The sequence below is a fragment of the Zingiber officinale genome, chromosome 2B (assembly GCF_018446385.1).
Source record: "Zingiber officinale cultivar Zhangliang chromosome 2B, Zo_v1.1, whole genome shotgun sequence".
Classification (NCBI taxonomy): domain Eukaryota; kingdom Viridiplantae; phylum Streptophyta; class Magnoliopsida; order Zingiberales; family Zingiberaceae; genus Zingiber; species Zingiber officinale.
In genome coordinates, this window is record NC_055989.1 from 100,256,217 (window position 1) to 100,272,777 (window position 16,561).

Here is a 16,561-nt window from a genome sequence, read left to right on the forward strand (position 1 = left end):
GAAGTCTTGGGGGTCGCGGACACCATGTGGAAGACTAGACGGGTCAGGAATTAGACATCGAGTGAAAAGTCTTAAAGTCTCGGATGCTGAGCAGAAGTCCAAATGGTCTAGAGGACCAGTCTGACAAAATGTAAAGTCTCTTGAGAGGACTAGGTGAGGAAGTGTTTCTCGTTAAGGGAATAATAGGCATCGATTCGACTTAGAATTTTCGGAAAGTCCTAAAGTCGGAATAGGATAGTCTAGAGATTGTCAAAATACCTTATCTATCTATTATTCTAACTCTATTTTATAGGAAACTAACATTTTGTAGATTAAGATTTTTACCTTATTCAGTCGATCGTATGTAGGGATCAGTCGACCGAACCCCCAGAGATCAGATCGGCACATGGTGAAGGTTTGACCAAGGGATCGATCGACAGAACCTCGGGTTCAATCGATCGAATAGGTGGATAGATATTAGTAGATCAGACAGGTTGATCAGACTAGATAAGTCAGGGAGCATCAAAGGTTCGGTTGATCGAATGGTTGGATCGGTCGACTGAACAAAGACTTCTATCCGAAGTATCAGCATCTGGATGGAAAGCTGGGTGGATTCAAAAGGATCAGTTGACTGATTAGGGAGGTTCAGTCGATCAATAAACGTTGAGTCAAACAGTAATTCCAAGATCAGTGGATCAGATCAGGTTCAACTCGGCTATAAAAAAGGTTCGACTAGTAGCTTCAAAATGAGATCATTTAGAACAACTTTCGCTATTGCGCATTACTCCAGAATGATTCAACAACACCCAAACGCAACACTGACAATCGATGAACAACTTCTAATTCTCTTGTTATCGGTAACTAAATTTTTATAGCTATTATACTTTAAATTGTAATCTTATTCAAACTATTAGTGATTTTCCAATGAAAGCGATCAACGATTGGTCAAATTATCTATTCCCCTGTTTAACTACTATTTTTAGGGATATATTTTTTAAAACAGAAAAATAGATTCAAAGATACTCTTTTAATTAAAAAAAATTACTCTTTAATCATATCCTTAGATTAACTGGACTATGGTAAATTAAAAACCTTTAATTTGTTTTAATTATTACATTTAGTATCATCTCAATATAATAATCAATATATAAAAGTCGTTTCTGATGATCAAAGCAACAAATCATCTCCTCTTATTGTAATACTAGTTGCAGAAACTCCATAACTCAACATGCAAACATTCTTGAACTGAGAAGATATATAAAAGAGAGGTCATCATTCGTTTCATTGGTATTGGCTCGCAAGCTTTCCCTCCTTGACAATGTAGTTTTGAGCTGGAAATTCCTCTCCTTTGAAGTACTTATCGAGTGTGTCTTTCACTCCATCCGCATATCTCAGCTGCACAATTTAGATAATTTAACCATGTTAATTAATCATCAAGTCCAACAAAATTTTCCAAGGAAGAAGAAGCAAATTGAATGTACGTGGCCGAAGAATCTGCCAAGAAAACCTACTTGGCTGTTAATGGTGGTGCCAGATACATGGGGAGTCATTGCGTGGTTTGGCATGTACCGCCATGGATGATCTCTGGGAGCTGGCTGGGGATTCCAAACGTCGCCACTATAACCTGAATGATCAGAGCAAGATGGATGCATGGATTCATTTATTTATCAATAAAATTAAAAAAATTAAATCTTCTAATCTGATTCATTTTTTCAACGGATCGGATAGTTATCATATGAACCTGCAATGTGCCCACTAGAGCAAGCATCTACGACTGCTTGGGTGTCCATGATAGCAGCTCGAGCATTATTCACGATGAGAACTCCCTTCTTCAACTTCCCGATCCTCTCCTTATCAAACATTCCTCTGAAGGAAACAGAGAGAGCATTAATTTCTGGAGTCGTCGATCCAATGTCTGATCAGTCATCGGAAGGAACAAAAAAAAAAAATGAGACCTAGTTTTCTCGGTAAGAGGCGTGTTTATGACGACGATGTCACACTTTGGGAGAATTACATCAAGATCTTCCTCAAACTTAGCTCCTGTCTCTTTCTCCAGTTCAGGTGAAATCGTGAGGCGGTCATGGTAAAGCAGATTGCAGTTGAAAGGCTTCAGGCGCTGAAGCAAAAGCTTCCCGATGCGCCCCGCCCCGATAATGCCGACAGTCTTACCCTCAAGATCGTAAGCCCTGTGCGCGATGCCTGCGACGTTCCAGTCACCGTCGATCACCTGACGATAACCAGGCAAGAAGTTCCGGACGAGGATGAGAATTCGCATCAATTCATCCTCTGCCACCGAGACAGCATTGCTTCCGCTGATTTCTACTACAGTGATTCCTGCGTCGGCTGCCGCTTTCAGATCGACGTGGTCCGAGCCAACCCCAGCGGTCAGAAGAAGTTGCAGGTTTTTAGCTTTCTTTATCTTCTCCGCGGTCACGTAAACCGGATGGAACGGAGTCGTGATCAAAACATGCATGTCGTGAATGTGTTTCTCTAACTCTGCCATGAGAAAATAAAGCAGCTAAATTAAATTAGCCCAATATCCGTTCCAATTCGATGACTAACAATCAGAGAAATTAAGTATACAAACCGCAATTTGGGCCTTCTTTGTCATCAGTTACAATGTACTGGTGGCCTTTCGATTCTAGCCAGTCCCGAATGCCCAAGGCGGCTTCAGCGCACCCTACAAATTCAGGATTCAGGGAAGCGTACTGGTTGGCCTTGTAGAAAACGCCGACGATCTTCTTGCTGTCTAGCGAATTAGCCTGCAGTGCACGTACGGTTATGGCAAATATAATTAGATACATGCATTCCATGGTGTTATGGCGCCAAATTAAATAACCCGATCGAGGAGTAGGATTACATGGAGCGTCCTGGAGCCCGTTCCGTCGACTGTGGCTGCTGCAGCGTTGAGCGTCGCCATCTTCCTTACTTACCAGTGTAGTAATCGTGTACGAGGATAAGAGATATTGAGCGATGTGACGAAACGAAGCGGAGAGTCAATTTATAGAGAGAAAAAAAAGACAAAAAGAAAAATAAAAGAGCACTAGTTGAGGGCAATTGTGGTTTGAAGAGACTCAAGGGGCGGCGAAGGAGGAAAGGTAAGTATTAATATATTATATATATACACATAAATATAGTATTTATTTAATAAAATATAATTATTAATTTATTTTGGAAAGTTAATTTGGTTGGAAAATATTTAAAATTATTAATTAAAACGAATTTTAATCAAAAAGTTATTTTAACCGGTACTTCTATTATTTTTACTAACTAAATTAAATTGGACTAATAATGTTTAATTTTTTATTTTTGGAATTTAGATTGGACTAATAATTTTTAATTTTTATAGGTGAAAATTAAATTTGATCCGTAATTTCTTTTAGGTTTTACTAGTTTGAAATTTTGCCCATGATGAATCAGTCATAGTCGGTCTCAAGCCCAGATAAAAGAAGAGGGATGTGTTAGGTTGCCAAGCAACGTTAATTTATGATAGAAGTTCAATTAATGGATCAATTAAACTATTGTGTGCTAATGTTAAGTTGTTTCTCAAAAGGAACGCGTTACAGGATCCGATTGTAATGTATCGACAAGGATCGCTACATCTCTATAATAATTATGAAAGATTGATGCATGATTTTACAGATAAAAATATAAGAAGATCAATCTTTTATAATTAATTATAATAGTTCTTTTCCGTTTTCTCATAATAATACTGATTATTAGCAATATAAATATCCAATTTGAATAAAGGGTTGAGGTTTTTAATACTTTACTATTATTTACCACATGAACATTTTTTTAAATACTTTACTAAAATATTTTTTTATATAAATTTAGATTTAGGCTCATATTTTTTTATTATTGATGTAGTTAATTTTTTTTTTTTTTACTTTCAGATTTTAATTATTGTTTATTACGCTTATAATTAGCTAATGAATTAGAAATATATAAATATATATAAATATAATTGTTTTGACATTGTTAAATACTTTTCAAAATGATTTTTCTATTAATTTAAGTTTAAGTTTATAGATTTTATTATTTTTCTTTTTTTTTACTAAATATAAGTTTTTTCCTTTTAGAGAACTTTCTTACAAATAAGATTAGTCAAATTATCTATTCCCCTGTTTAAGTACTATTTTTAGGGATATTTTTTTTAAAAAGAAAATAGATTTAAAAATACTTTTTAATTAAAAATAAATTACTCTTTAATCATATCCTTAGATTAACTGGACTATGGTAAATTAAAAACCTTTAATATGTTTTAATTATTACAGTTAGTATCATCTCAATATAATAATCAATATATAAATGTCATTTATGGTCAAGCGTAACGGCAAAGCAACAAATCATCTCCTCTTATTGTAATACTAGTTGCAGAAACTCCATAACTCAACATGCAAACATTTGTGAACTGAGAAGATATATAAAAGAGAGGTCATTATTCGTTTCATTGGTCTTGGCTCGCAAGCTTTCCCTCCTTGAGAATGTAGTTTTGAGCTAGAAATTCCTCTCCTTTGAAGTACATATCGAGTGTGTCTTTCACTCCATCTGCATATCTCAGCTGCACAATTTAGATAATTTAACCATGTTAATTAATCATCAAGTCCAACAAAATTTTCCAAGGAAAGAAGAAGCAAATTGAATGTGGCCGAAGAAATTGCCAAGAAAACCTACTTGGCTGTTAATGGTGGTGCCAGATACATGGGGAGTCATTGCATGGTTTGGCATGTACATGTTGGATTACAAATAATCTGTTGTCGGAAATTTTTCGAGGTATTGGTTGAATTTAAATACCTGAGCGGATGATCTCAGCATGCCAGTAGGGGTTGGTTTCTGCCAAGTGATGAAGGCAGTCTGCATTGTGTTGATCAGGCGGACGTAGCAGATCAGAAAGGTCGACCGAGCAGTATGGCTGACCGGGCAAAGTCTTCGTCAGATCAGAGAGGCAGGTCGGGCAGACCGCGAGGCTGGTCGAGCAGAGCAGACCGGTCGAGCGAGAGGCAGACAGATCAGGAAGACAGGTCTGTAAGGAGGTAGACCGGTCGAGCGAGTGACAGACCGATCGAAGCAGACAGATCAGGAAAATAGGTCTGTCAGAAGGCAGACAGGGCAGCAGACAGGATGGGCGGCAGATCAGTCGAAACAGACAGGAGCCAGTCGGGCGAACAGCTGAGCTCGAGCGGGGAAAAGACCGAGAGGGCAGATGGGCGGATTAGAGAGGCAGGTCGGGCAGACCGCGAGGCTGGTTGGGCAGAGCAGACCGACCGAGCGAAAGGCAGACAGATCAGGAAGACAGGTCTGTCAGGAGGTAGACCGGTCGAGCGAGAGGCAGACCAATTGAAACAGACAGAAGTCGGTCGGGCGAACAACTGAGCTCGAGCGGGGAAAAGACCGAGAGGGCAGATGGGCCGAATGGGCGGATCAGCTGAGCGAGCACGTCGTATCGACCGAGCGAGTAGGTCGGCTGAGAGGATCGACCGAGGCATGCAAGTCACAGTTTCCTTGAAACATATTCGCCCCCACCTCCGGATGTGCTTCGAGGCTTACTCGGGTCGTCTGTTTCCCAGGATACAATTGGTTATTCCAATTGGGGCATATTTTGCCCCGACCAGTCTGGCATTCGTGTATGCAGGTCGCGCTTGCACATGAGTCAACTTGGTTCAGTGTAAATCTGGGCCCTGGATTTGCACCCCCCTGCGCACCCACGCATGAGAGAGAGCCTCTCCCCATGCATTTGTTCACAACCTCAATGTATGTGAATCAATATAAACCAACAAAAGTGCCTTGAAATTTTCAATGTGGGACTAAAGTCCCATTCACAATGGAACCTCTTTCCTATTCAAGTATGGGATTGGTAGGTTTTACCCTTTGAACCTTCCCTTGTGAAGATATGGTTGCTTACTGGCTGATAGTAGACATGATATCCTTGAACTATACTGCCGTTTGTGTAAGTAGTGACAAATCTCACCTAAGACTCTCCCTGATACAGCTCAGTTCTCATGAGTGTGTTCGTTCTTGGCCATGAACACGCCTGGTTCTGTGAGAAGCTCTAAGAATTGTGCCTCCAATTTTCTTCGAAGCAACCCCACTTCTTTCTCACATAGGTGACCCCTCAAGAGTTGCCATCTACTCTTCTTGATCATTAAAAGCTCATCGACTTACCCTGGTCTAGTCATTGTTTCATTGGGCTATCCCCCCTACTGTTAGGACCAAAAGTAGCTAGAGGGGGGGGGGGGGGGGTGAAAAGCGCTTCGGGTGCGCTTCGTTGCTTGGCGTTGCTTGTTTCTTCTTGGATGTGCAGCGGAAAATACAGAAACAAATACAACCACGCTAACACTAGGATTTTACTTGGTATCCACCTCCAAAGGAGGTGACTAATCCAAGGATCCACACCACGCACACACCCTCCACTAAATAAACTCTCCTTTATGGTAACTACCAAAGGCGGAGAAGCCCTACAAGACTCAATACAAGAAGAGAGGGAAAGAGTACAAGAAATAGAAGCTTACAAGCTTACAATGAGTGCAAACCCTAACCCTAGTTTCTTCCTCTTGCAATGGATCCGCCTCTTGACTTGGACAACCTCCAAGATCCTTCAAGAACTGGCGATCACGTGCTTGTAGAGAGCTGTGGAGAAGCTGGCGAAGAGTCAAGTGAATCGAGAAGTGATCAAGAATCGAAGCGCGCCTGCGGCTTTATCGACGCAACGGTCGGATCCCGATCGATTCAAATGTTCCGAATCGATCGGAGGTACCCAATCGATCGACGGATCGATCAGGAAGTGTTCTATGCCTGTGACAAAGGCTCCCGATCGATCCACGGATCGATCGGGCCGCTGCTTATCGCAGCACAGTCCCGATCGATCGGCTGATCGATTGAACCACTGTTCAATCGATCGGCTGATCGATCGGCCTCCCCTTGACTTGCTTAAACCAAGTCTAGGGTCCCCAAGTCTAACATCTGGTCAACCATGACCCGTTGGAACCTCATGCCTAGCATCCGGTCAACCTTGACCTGCTAGAATTCCTACACGAAGTGGCCGGTCAATCCCTTTGACCCCTTTGATCTTTTCTCCTCGTGCCAAGTGTCCGGTCAATCCTTTGACCTACTTGGACTTTCCAACACCAGGTATTCGGTCAACCTTGACCCATCTGGACTTCCTCCTGCCAAGTATTTGGCCAAACCTTTGACCTACTTGGACTTCCCAACACCGAATGTCCGATCATCCTCGATCCATCTGGATTCCCTCCTCTGGCTTCACTCACCAAGACTTTCACCTAGCTTCACTCACTAGGGTTTTCCATCTGCCTAGCTTCACTCACTAGGACTTTCACCTGGCTTCACTCACCAGGATTTTCTTCTGCCTAGCTTCACTCACTAGGACTTTCACCTAGCTTCACTCACTAGGATTTTCTTCTGCCTAGCTTCACTCACTAGGACTTCCTTCTGCCTAACTTGCCAGTTAGGACTTCCCAGTCAAGTATCCGGTCAACCTTGACCTACATGACTCTTCTTCGATCAATATCTTATTGTCAAACATCTAAACCCTAACCAAGACTCAGCTTGGTTAACCAGGTCACCCTTGACCTGAGGGATATTGCACCAACACCTACAGTGTGTTTAGTCAGTGCAGATTAGTTGTCTCTTTTGAACCTAGTTCTTGGGATCTCCAATCAGCATAGGTTGGGTGTCCTCTGCACTGATCGCTGACAACGGCATCAAGCCCATTCCTCTTGATGAGCTTGCAACTAACTCTCGATTTAACCCCTTGGTTAGCGGATCCGCTAGGTTATCTTTCGACTTCACATAGTCAACAGTGATAACTCCCGTTGAGAGTAGTTGTCTAATGGTATTATATCTACGGCGTATATGTCTTGACTTACCATTATACAGATGACTTTGTGCCCGACCGATTGTTGATTGACTATCGCAATGTATGTAAATTATCGGCACTGGTTTCGGTCATCGTGGAATATCTTCTAAGAATTGTCGTAACTATTCAGCCTCTTCACCATACTTGTCAAGAGCTACAAACTCAGATTCCATCGTGGATTTGGTTATTACGGTTTGCTTAGAAGATTTCCAAGAAATGACTGCACCTGCTAGAGTGAAGACATATCCACTCGTTGACTTAGAGACTTTTATATCAGATATCCAACTCGCATCACTGTATCCTTCGATCACAGTAGGATATCTTGTATAGTGCAGTCCAAATTTACGAGTATACCTCAAGTACCTCAGTACTCTTGTTATTCCTTTCCAGTGCTCAACACCGGGATTACTCGTGTATCTACTCAGTTTGCTTACTGCGTAGGCCAAGTCTGGTCGTGTACAACTCATCAAGTACATCAGACTTCTAATTACTCGAGAGTACTTTATCTGAGACATACTTTCACCTTGATTTTTTGATAGATGTTGACTCGTATCTATCGGCGTTCATGCCAACGCAGTATCACCCTTGGTGAATTTCTCAAAAATCTTGTCCACGTAATGGGACTGACTAAGAACAAGTCCTTCTGTCATTCTAAAAATTTTGATTCCTAGAATCACATCAGCTATGCCCACGTCTTTCATGTCAAATCTTGAGTTCAACATGTTTTTAGTGGATTTGATTATCTTATCATTACTCCCAATGATAAGTATGTCATCAACATAGAGGCACAAGATGACATAGTCATTCTCTGTGGCTCTCATGTAGACACATTTATCACATTCATTGACATTGAATCCATATTCTTTCATGACATTATTAAATTTCTCATGTCATTGCTTTGGTGCTTGTTTCAAGCCATATAATGACTTCACCAATCTATAGACCTTGTTTTTCTGTCCTGGCATAGAAAACCCCTCAGGTTGGTCCATGTAGATTACCTCTTCTAAATCCCCATTTAGAAAGACTATTTTTACATCCATTTGATGTATTTCAAGATTCCATAGAGCGGTAATAGCCAATAATACTCTAATGGAAGTTATTCTTGACACTGGAGAGTATGTATCGAAGTAATCAAGGCCTTCTCGTTGTCGATATCCTTTGATTATCAATCTGGCCTTGTATTTATCGATCGTGCCATCTGATTTCATTTTCTTCTTGAAGATCCACTTGCAACCTAGTGGTTTACTTCCAGGAGGAAGATCCACAAGTTCCCAAGTGTGATTTTTTAAGATAGATTCTATCTCAGATGCAATTGCCTCTTTCTAGTGAGGTCCATCAGAAGAGCCTACAGCTTCTGAGTAACATCGTGGCTCACTCTCCAACATGAAAGTGATAAAATCCGATCCATAGGATTTTTCTACCCGAGCTCTTTGCTCCGTCTAGGCTCAACCTCCATGGGTTCCTCGTCATCATCATTTTCTTCTTCGCCTTGTGTTTCGTTTGTCTGTTTTGAGGAGCGAGCATCCTCTCGAGTCTTATATGAAAACACATGTTTGAAGAATGAGGCATTTCTCGATTCGATTATCGAGTTCTTGTGTATCTCCGGTATGTGTGACTCATACACACAAAATCTATACGCAGTGCTGTTTTGTGTATATCCAATAAATATGCAATCAACAACCTTTGGTCCTATCTTAATCCTTTTCGGATTAGACACCAATACTTTGGCAAGACACCCCCAATTCGTAAATATTTATAGGACGGTTGTCTTCCATTCCACAACTCATAAGGGCTCTTATCTATTTTCTTCCAGAGCACCTTATTTAAAAGGTAATTAGCTGTTAACACAGCTTCCCCCCACATGTACTCTGGTAATCTAGAGCTCAATAGAAGAACATTCATCATCTCCTTTAGAGTTCGATTCTTTCGCTCAGCAACTCCGTTTTGCTGAGGAGTATAAGGAGCTATTGTTTTGTGTCTGATCCCATGTTCAGCACACAACTCAGCGAACAGTGACACATATTCACCGTCACGGTCACTTCAAACCACCATAATTTTCCTATTAAGTTGGTTTTCAACCTCATTCTTATAGAGAGCAAATTTCTCTATAGCTCCATCCTTACTTTTGAGAAGATACACATAACAATATTTTGTGTTATCATCTACAAAAGTGATGAAGTATTTATTACCACCACGTGTTAGTGTACCTTTTAGGTCGCACACATCAGTGTGGATTAGGTCAAGTGGTTCATTACTTCTTTCAATATGTCGAAAGGATGACCTTGTCATTTTCGCTTCAACACAAATCTCACACTTGTGTTTTGGGTCAAGGTGGAATGTAGTTATACTTTGCATATTAATTAATCTACGCAATACATCGTAGTTAATATGTCCTAGTCTACCATGTCACAAACACGAAGACTCAAGCATATAAGTAGAAGAGTTTTCAATTTTATTTATCTTAGGCCTAATTGTCATTATATTGAGCTTAAACAACCCATCAGATACATAGCCCCTTCCTACAAACACTCCATTCTTGGACAATACAACTCTGTCCGACTCAAAGACAATGCGAAAGCTATACTTGCTTAACAGTGATTCGGACACTAGATTTTTTCGAATCTCCGGAACATACAGTACATTGTTCAGAGTGAGATCTTCAACACCACTTTTCCTTGGCCCTTGATGTCTGAGGTTGCTGAGTTCCCCATGAACAGTATGTCTCTAGTGACTTCCTCGAAGTTGTGGAGCATCTCCTTGTTGCAACACACATGTCTGGTGGCTCCAGGATTGATCCACCATTGTCGCGGGTTTGAACCGATCAGGTTCAACTCAGAGACCATAGCGCATAGGTCACCCATTTCTGGTCTCTCGTTCAGGTTGGCCTCTTGCTTCTTCTTCGGATTTCTGCACTCCGAAGATTTGTGACCCACTTTGTCACAGTTGAAGCACTTCTCAGAGAATTTTTTCTTGCTGATGCCTCCTTTGGGTCCCATCTTGGAAGACTTGGGGTTCTTCTGTTTCGTGCTTTGACCGTGCTCGACCACGTTGGCTTTCACAGTAGCCTAAGAGAACAGTTTTCTCTCTGAACTCTTGTTGTCTTCTTTTATGCGAAGTCGAACAATGAGTTCTTCCACATTCATCTCTTTCCGCTTGTGCTTCAGGTAGTTCTTGAAGTCCTTCCAGCTGGGAGGCAACTTCTCAATGATTGCAGTCACCTGGAAGGTTTCACTCAGAACCATCCCTTCTGAGTGGATCTCGTGCAAGATCACCTGAAGCTCCTGGACTTGGCTGATCACCATCTTGGAGTCAACCATCTTGTAGTCCAGGAATCGACCCATGATGAACTTCTTTGCCCCTACATCCTCCATCTTGCATTTCTTGTCCAGGGACTCCCACAGCTCCATAGTCGTTCTCTTCATGCTATACACAGCGTACAGCGAGTCGATAATGCAGTTGATAATGTAGTTTCAGCAAAGGAACTCAGAATGAGTCCATGCCTCCACTGTACTGATGGTTTGTGCATCAGCATCCTCAGCATGCTTAGGAGGGTCCTCGGTCAAGAACCGAGCCAGATTGAGCGTGGTCATGTAGAAGAGCATCTTCTGCTGTCATCTCTTGAAGTTCAGTTCACTGAACTTCTCTAGCTTTTCCCCATGACTGATTGGCACAGTTCCAATCAGGGTGGAGGGGGCCTGCACGTGTTGAGTTGTTGCACCTCAACATTTTGTTCTATGTTCATCTCAACAGAATCGAATCTATTTCAAGATTGTTGGATTACAAACAATCTGTTGCCGGAGATTTTTTGGGGTATTGGTTGAATTTAAATATACCGAATTTAAATTCACTTATTTGTTGAAAAGACCTGAGCGGATGATCTTAGGCTGCCAACAGGGGTTGGTTTCTGCCAAGTGATGAAGGCAGTCTGCACTGTGTTGATCAGGCGGGCGTAGCAGATCAGAAAGGTCGACCGAGCAGTATGGCCGACCAGGCAAAGTCTTTATCAGATCAGAGAAGTAGGTTGGGCAGACTTCGAGGCTGATCGGGCAGAGCAGACCGAGCGAGCGAGAGGTAGACAGATCAGGAAGATAGGTCTGTCAGGAGGCAGACCGGCTGAGCGAGAGGTAGACCGATCGAAGCAAACATGTCGAGAAAACAGGTCTGTCAGAAGGCAGACCAGGCGACAGACAGGTCGGGCGGCAGATCAGTCGAAGCAGACAGGAGCCGGTCGGGCGAACAGCTGAGCTCGAGCGGGGGAAAGACCGATAGGGCAGATCGGCTGAGTGAGCATGTCGGATCGGCCGAGCGGAAGCCGAGTCAGCCGAGCGGGAGTCGAGTCGGCCGAGAGGGCAGGTCGGCTGAACAGATGGCGGATCGGGCAAGCAGTTAGGTCGGCTGAACAGATGGTGGATGAGCCAAGCAGTCAAGTCGACAGAGAGAAGGTCGGGATGGCCGAGAGGATCAATCGAGGTCTGCAAGTCACAGTTTCCTTGAAACAGATTCGCCCCCGCCTCCAAATGTGCTTCGAGACTTACTCGGGTCGTCTGTTTCCCAGCATACAACGGTCTGACCGTGAACTCCACCATGCACAGGTGGTCACGACGAACTGAGTGGCACCCGATTGCTATCACGGGGACTCCGCTGAGTAGGAGCTGCACTCGGGTCGTTTGTTTCACTGCATCCGTTTTCACAACAACAAAAGATCTAGAAGAGTACACTAGAAGAGTACTAGTTGAGGGCAATTGTGGTTTGGAAAGACTCAAGGGGCAGTGAAGGAGGAAAGGTAAGTATTAATATATTATATATGTACATAAATATAGTATTTATTAAATAAAATATAATTATTAATTGATTTTGGAAAGTTAATTTGGTTGGAAAATATTTAAAATTATTAATTAAAATAAATTCTAATCAAAAAGTTATTTTGACCGGTACATCTAATTTTTTACTAACTAAATTAAAATTTTCTAATAATGTTTAATTTTTTATTTGTGGAATTTAGATTGGACTAATAATTTTTAATTTTTATAGGTGGAAATTAAATTTGATCCGTAATTTCTTTTAGTTTTTATTATTTTGAAATTCTGTCCAAGACGAATCATAGTCGGTTTCAAGCCCAGATAAAAGAAGAGGGTTGTGTTAGGTTGCCAAGCAACGTTAAATTATAATAGATGATCAATGATTGGATCAATTAAAGTATTATGTGCTAATGCTAAGTTGTTCTTCGAAATGAGCGTGTTACAGGGTCTGACTGTAATGTATCGACAAGGACCGCTGCATCTCTAGAATAATTATGAAATATTGATTTATGATTTTACTAACAAAAGTGTAAGAAGATCATTTTTATAATTACTTGTTTTCACAAAATAATAATAATAATAATAATAATAATAATAATAATAATAATAATAATAATAATAATAATAATAATAATACCAATACTGATTATTAGCAATATGAATATCCAATTTGAACAAAGGGCTGAGATTTTTAATGCTTTACTATTATTTACCACATGAACATTTTTTTTAAATACTTTACTAAAATAATTTTTTTATATAAATTTAGATTTAGGCTCATATCTTTTTATTGAAGTAGTTAATTTAATTTAATTTTTTTACTTTCAGATTTTAATTATTGTTTATTACGCTTAAAATTAGCTAATGAATTAGAAATATATAAATATAATTGTTTTGACGTTGTTAAATACTTTTCAAAATGGGTTTTCTATTAATTTAAGTTTAAGTTTATAGATTTAATTATTTTTCTTTTTTTACATGAATATGGGTTTTTTCCTTTTAGAGAACTTTCTTACAAATAAGATTACTCAAATTATCTATTCCCCTATTTACTATTTTTAGGGATATTTTTTTTTTAAAATAGAAAAATAGATTCAAAGATACTCTTTTAATTAAAAAAAATTACTCTTTAATCATATCCTTAGATTAACTGGACTAGGGTAAATTAAAAACATTTAGTTTGTTTTAATTATTACATTTAGTATCATCTCAATATAATAATCAATATATAAAAGTCGTTTCTGATGATCAAAGCAACAAATCATCTCCTCTTATTGTAATACTAGTTGCAGAAACTCCATAACTCAACATGCAAACATTCTTGAACTGAGAAGATATATAAAAGAGAGGTCATCATTCGTTTCATTGGTATTGGCTCGCAAGCTTTCCCTCCTTGACAATGTAGTTTTGAGCTGGAAATTCCTCTCCGTTGAAGTACTTATCGAGTGTGTCTTTCACTCCATCCGCATATCTCAGCTGCACAATTTAGATAATTTAACCATGTTAATTAATCATCAAGTCCAACAAAATTTTCCAAGGAAGAAGAAGCAAATTGAATGTACGTGGCCGAAGAAACTGCCAAGAAAACCTACTTGGCTGTTAATGGTGGTGCCAGATACATGGGGAGTCATTGCGTGGTTTGGCATGTACCGCCATGGATGATCTCTGGGAGCTGGCTGGGGATTCCAAACGTCGCCACTATAACCTGAATGATCAGAGCAAGATGGATGGATTCATTTATTTAGCAATAAAATTAAAAAAATTAAATCTTCTGATCTGATTCATTTTTTTCAACGGATCGGATAGTTATCATATGAACCTGCAATGTGCCCACTAGAGCAAGCATCTACGACTGCTTGGGTGTCCATGATAGCAGCTCGAGCATTATTCACGATGAGAACTCCCTTCTTCAACTTCCCGATCCTCTCCTTATCAAACATTCCTCTGAAGGAAACAGAGAGAGCATTAATTTCTGGAGTCGTCGATCCAATGTCTGATCAGTCATCGGAAGGAACAAAAAAAATAAAAATGAGACCTGGTTTTCTCGGTAAGAGGCGTGTTTATGACGACGATGTCACACTTTGGGAGAATTACATCAAGATCTTCCTCAAACTTAGCTCCTGTCTCTTTCTCCAGTTCAGGTGAAATCGTGAGGCGGTCATGGTAAAGCAGATTGCAGTTGAAAGGCTTCAGGCGCTGAAGCAAAAGCTTCCCGATGCGCCTCGCCCCGATAATGCCGACAGTCTTACCCTCAAGATCGTAAGCCCTGTGCGCGATGCCTGCGACGTTCCAGTCACCGTCGATCACCTGACGATAACCAGGCAAGAAGTTCCGGACGAGGATGAGAATTCGCATCAATTCATCCTCTGCCACCGAGACAGCATTGCTTCCGCTGATTTCTACTACAGTGATTCCTGCGTCGGCTGCCGCTTTCAGATCGACGTGGTCCGAGCCAACCCCAGCGGTCAGAAGAAGTTGCAGGTTTTTAGCTTTCTTTATCTTCTCCGCGGTCACGTAAACCGGATGGAAGGGAGTCGTGATCAAAACATGCATGTCGTGAATGTGTTTCTCTAACTCTGCCATGAGAAAATAAAGCAGCTAAATTAAATTAGCCCAATATCCGTTCCAATTCGATGACTAACAATCAGAGAAATTAAGCATACGAACCGCAATTTGGGCCTTCTTTGTCATCAGTTACAATGTACTGGTGGCCTTTCGATTCTAGCCAGTCCCGAATGCCCAAGGCGGCTTCAGCGCACCCTACAAATTCAGGATTCAGGGAAGCGTACTGGTTGGCCTTGTAGAAAACACCGACGATTTTCTTGCTGTCTGGCGAATTAGCCTGCAATGCACGTACGGTTATGATAAAATATAATCAGATACATGCATGCCATGGTGTTATGGCGGCAAATTAAATAACCCGATCGAGTAGTGGGATTACATGGAGCGTCCTGGAGCCCGTTCCGTCGACTGTGGCTGCTGCAGCGCTGAGCGTCGCCATCTTCCTTAATTACCAGTGTAGCAATCGTGTACGAGGATAAGAGATATTGAGCGATGTGACGAAATGTAGCGGAGTGTCAATTTATAGAGAGAAAAAAAAGACAAATAGAAAGATAGAAGAGTACTAGTTGAGGGCAATTGTGGTTTGGAAAGACTCAAGGGGCAGCGAAGGAGGAAAGGTAAGTATTAATATATTATATATATACATAAATATAGTATTTATTAAATAAAATATAATTATTAATTTATTATGGAAAGTTAATTTGGTTGGAAAATATTTAAAATTATTAATTAAAATGAATTTTAATCAAAAAGTTATTTTGACCGGTACTTCTAATTTTTTACTAACTAAATTAAATTTGACTAATAATGTTTAATTTTTTATTTGTGGAATTTAGATTGGACTAATAATTTTTAATTTTTATAGGTGGAAATTAAATTTGATCCGTAATTTCTTTTAGTTTTTATTAGTTTGAAATTCTGTCCAAGACGAATCATAGTCGGTCTCAAGCCCAGATAAAAGAAGAGGGTTGTGTTAGGTTGCCAAGCAGCGTTAAATTATAATAGATATTCAATGAATGGATCAATTAAACTATTCACTACAACAAAAACGGTAAACGACAACACCCCTACGACAACGATTTTAAAAGAAAGCGTTGCGTATTTGCTCAAAGACAACGGTTTTTGCCAAAACTGTTGTCTTTGAACTCCCCATTAAATATAAAAGACAATGGTTTTGGCAAAATTGTTGTCATTGAGTGATTTTTTTTAAAACGATAACATTTTTTACAATGGTTTTATAAACCGTTGTCTTTATCCGCGTTTTTAGCGGCTACGACAACAGTTTTGAAAAAACTGTTGTAATTTAATTTGGCCATTTCCCCCTCGCTGTTTTCCTTTCCCTCGC

The 16,561-nt window shown here is 40.3% G+C and overlaps 2 protein-coding genes across 2 annotated transcripts; both read right to left on the reverse strand.

The window, feature by feature from the left end:
- Positions 1 to 1,148: 1,148 nt before the first annotated feature.
- Positions 1,149 to 2,738, reverse strand: LOC122049336 (formate dehydrogenase 1, mitochondrial-like). Its single transcript, XM_042610728.1, has 5 exons — positions 2,567 to 2,738; positions 1,935 to 2,475; positions 1,721 to 1,845; positions 1,491 to 1,603; positions 1,149 to 1,374 (listed from the first exon to the last, which is right to left on the reverse strand). Exons 2-5 carry the CDS (start codon positions 2,450 to 2,452, stop codon positions 1,261 to 1,263), a joined length of 870 nt encoding a protein of 289 aa, XP_042466662.1. The 5' UTR covers positions 2,453 to 2,475; positions 2,567 to 2,738; the 3' UTR covers positions 1,149 to 1,260.
- Positions 2,739 to 13,904: 11,166 nt separating this feature from the next.
- LOC122049337 (formate dehydrogenase 1, mitochondrial-like) lies at positions 13,905 to 15,722 on the reverse strand. Its single transcript, XM_042610729.1, has 6 exons — positions 15,596 to 15,722; positions 15,322 to 15,496; positions 14,690 to 15,230; positions 14,474 to 14,598; positions 14,247 to 14,359; positions 13,905 to 14,130 (listed from the first exon to the last, which is right to left on the reverse strand). Exons 1-6 carry the CDS (start codon positions 15,653 to 15,655, stop codon positions 14,017 to 14,019), a joined length of 1,128 nt encoding a protein of 375 aa, XP_042466663.1. The 5' UTR covers positions 15,656 to 15,722; the 3' UTR covers positions 13,905 to 14,016.
- Positions 15,723 to 16,561: the final 839 nt, after the last annotated feature.

What these genes read in the sequence shown, in the direction of transcription:
- LOC122049336 (XM_042610728.1), bottom strand. Translation starts at nt 2,452, where the DNA reads ATGCATGTTTTGATCACGACTCCGTTCCATCCGGTTTACGTGACCGCG. An exon ending in CTCTAGTGGGCACATTGCAG is followed by an intron (nt 1,604 to 1,720) that starts GTTCATATGATA and finishes CTGATCATTCAG; the next exon opens with GTTATAGTGGCGACGTTTGG. An exon ending in GCACCACCATTAACAGCCAA is followed by an intron (nt 1,375 to 1,490) that starts GTAGGTTTTCTT and finishes TAAATTGTGCAG; the next exon opens with CTGAGATATGCGGATGGAGT.
- LOC122049337 (XM_042610729.1), bottom strand. Translation starts at nt 15,655, where the DNA reads ATGGCGACGCTCAGCGCTGCAGCAGCCACAGTCGACGGAACGGGCTCC. An exon ending in CCTCTTACCGAGAAAACCAG is followed by an intron (nt 14,599 to 14,689) that starts GTCTCATTTTTA and finishes TGTTTCCTTCAG; the next exon opens with AGGAATGTTTGATAAGGAGA. An exon ending in CTCTAGTGGGCACATTGCAG is followed by an intron (nt 14,360 to 14,473) that starts GTTCATATGATA and finishes CTGATCATTCAG; the next exon opens with GTTATAGTGGCGACGTTTGG.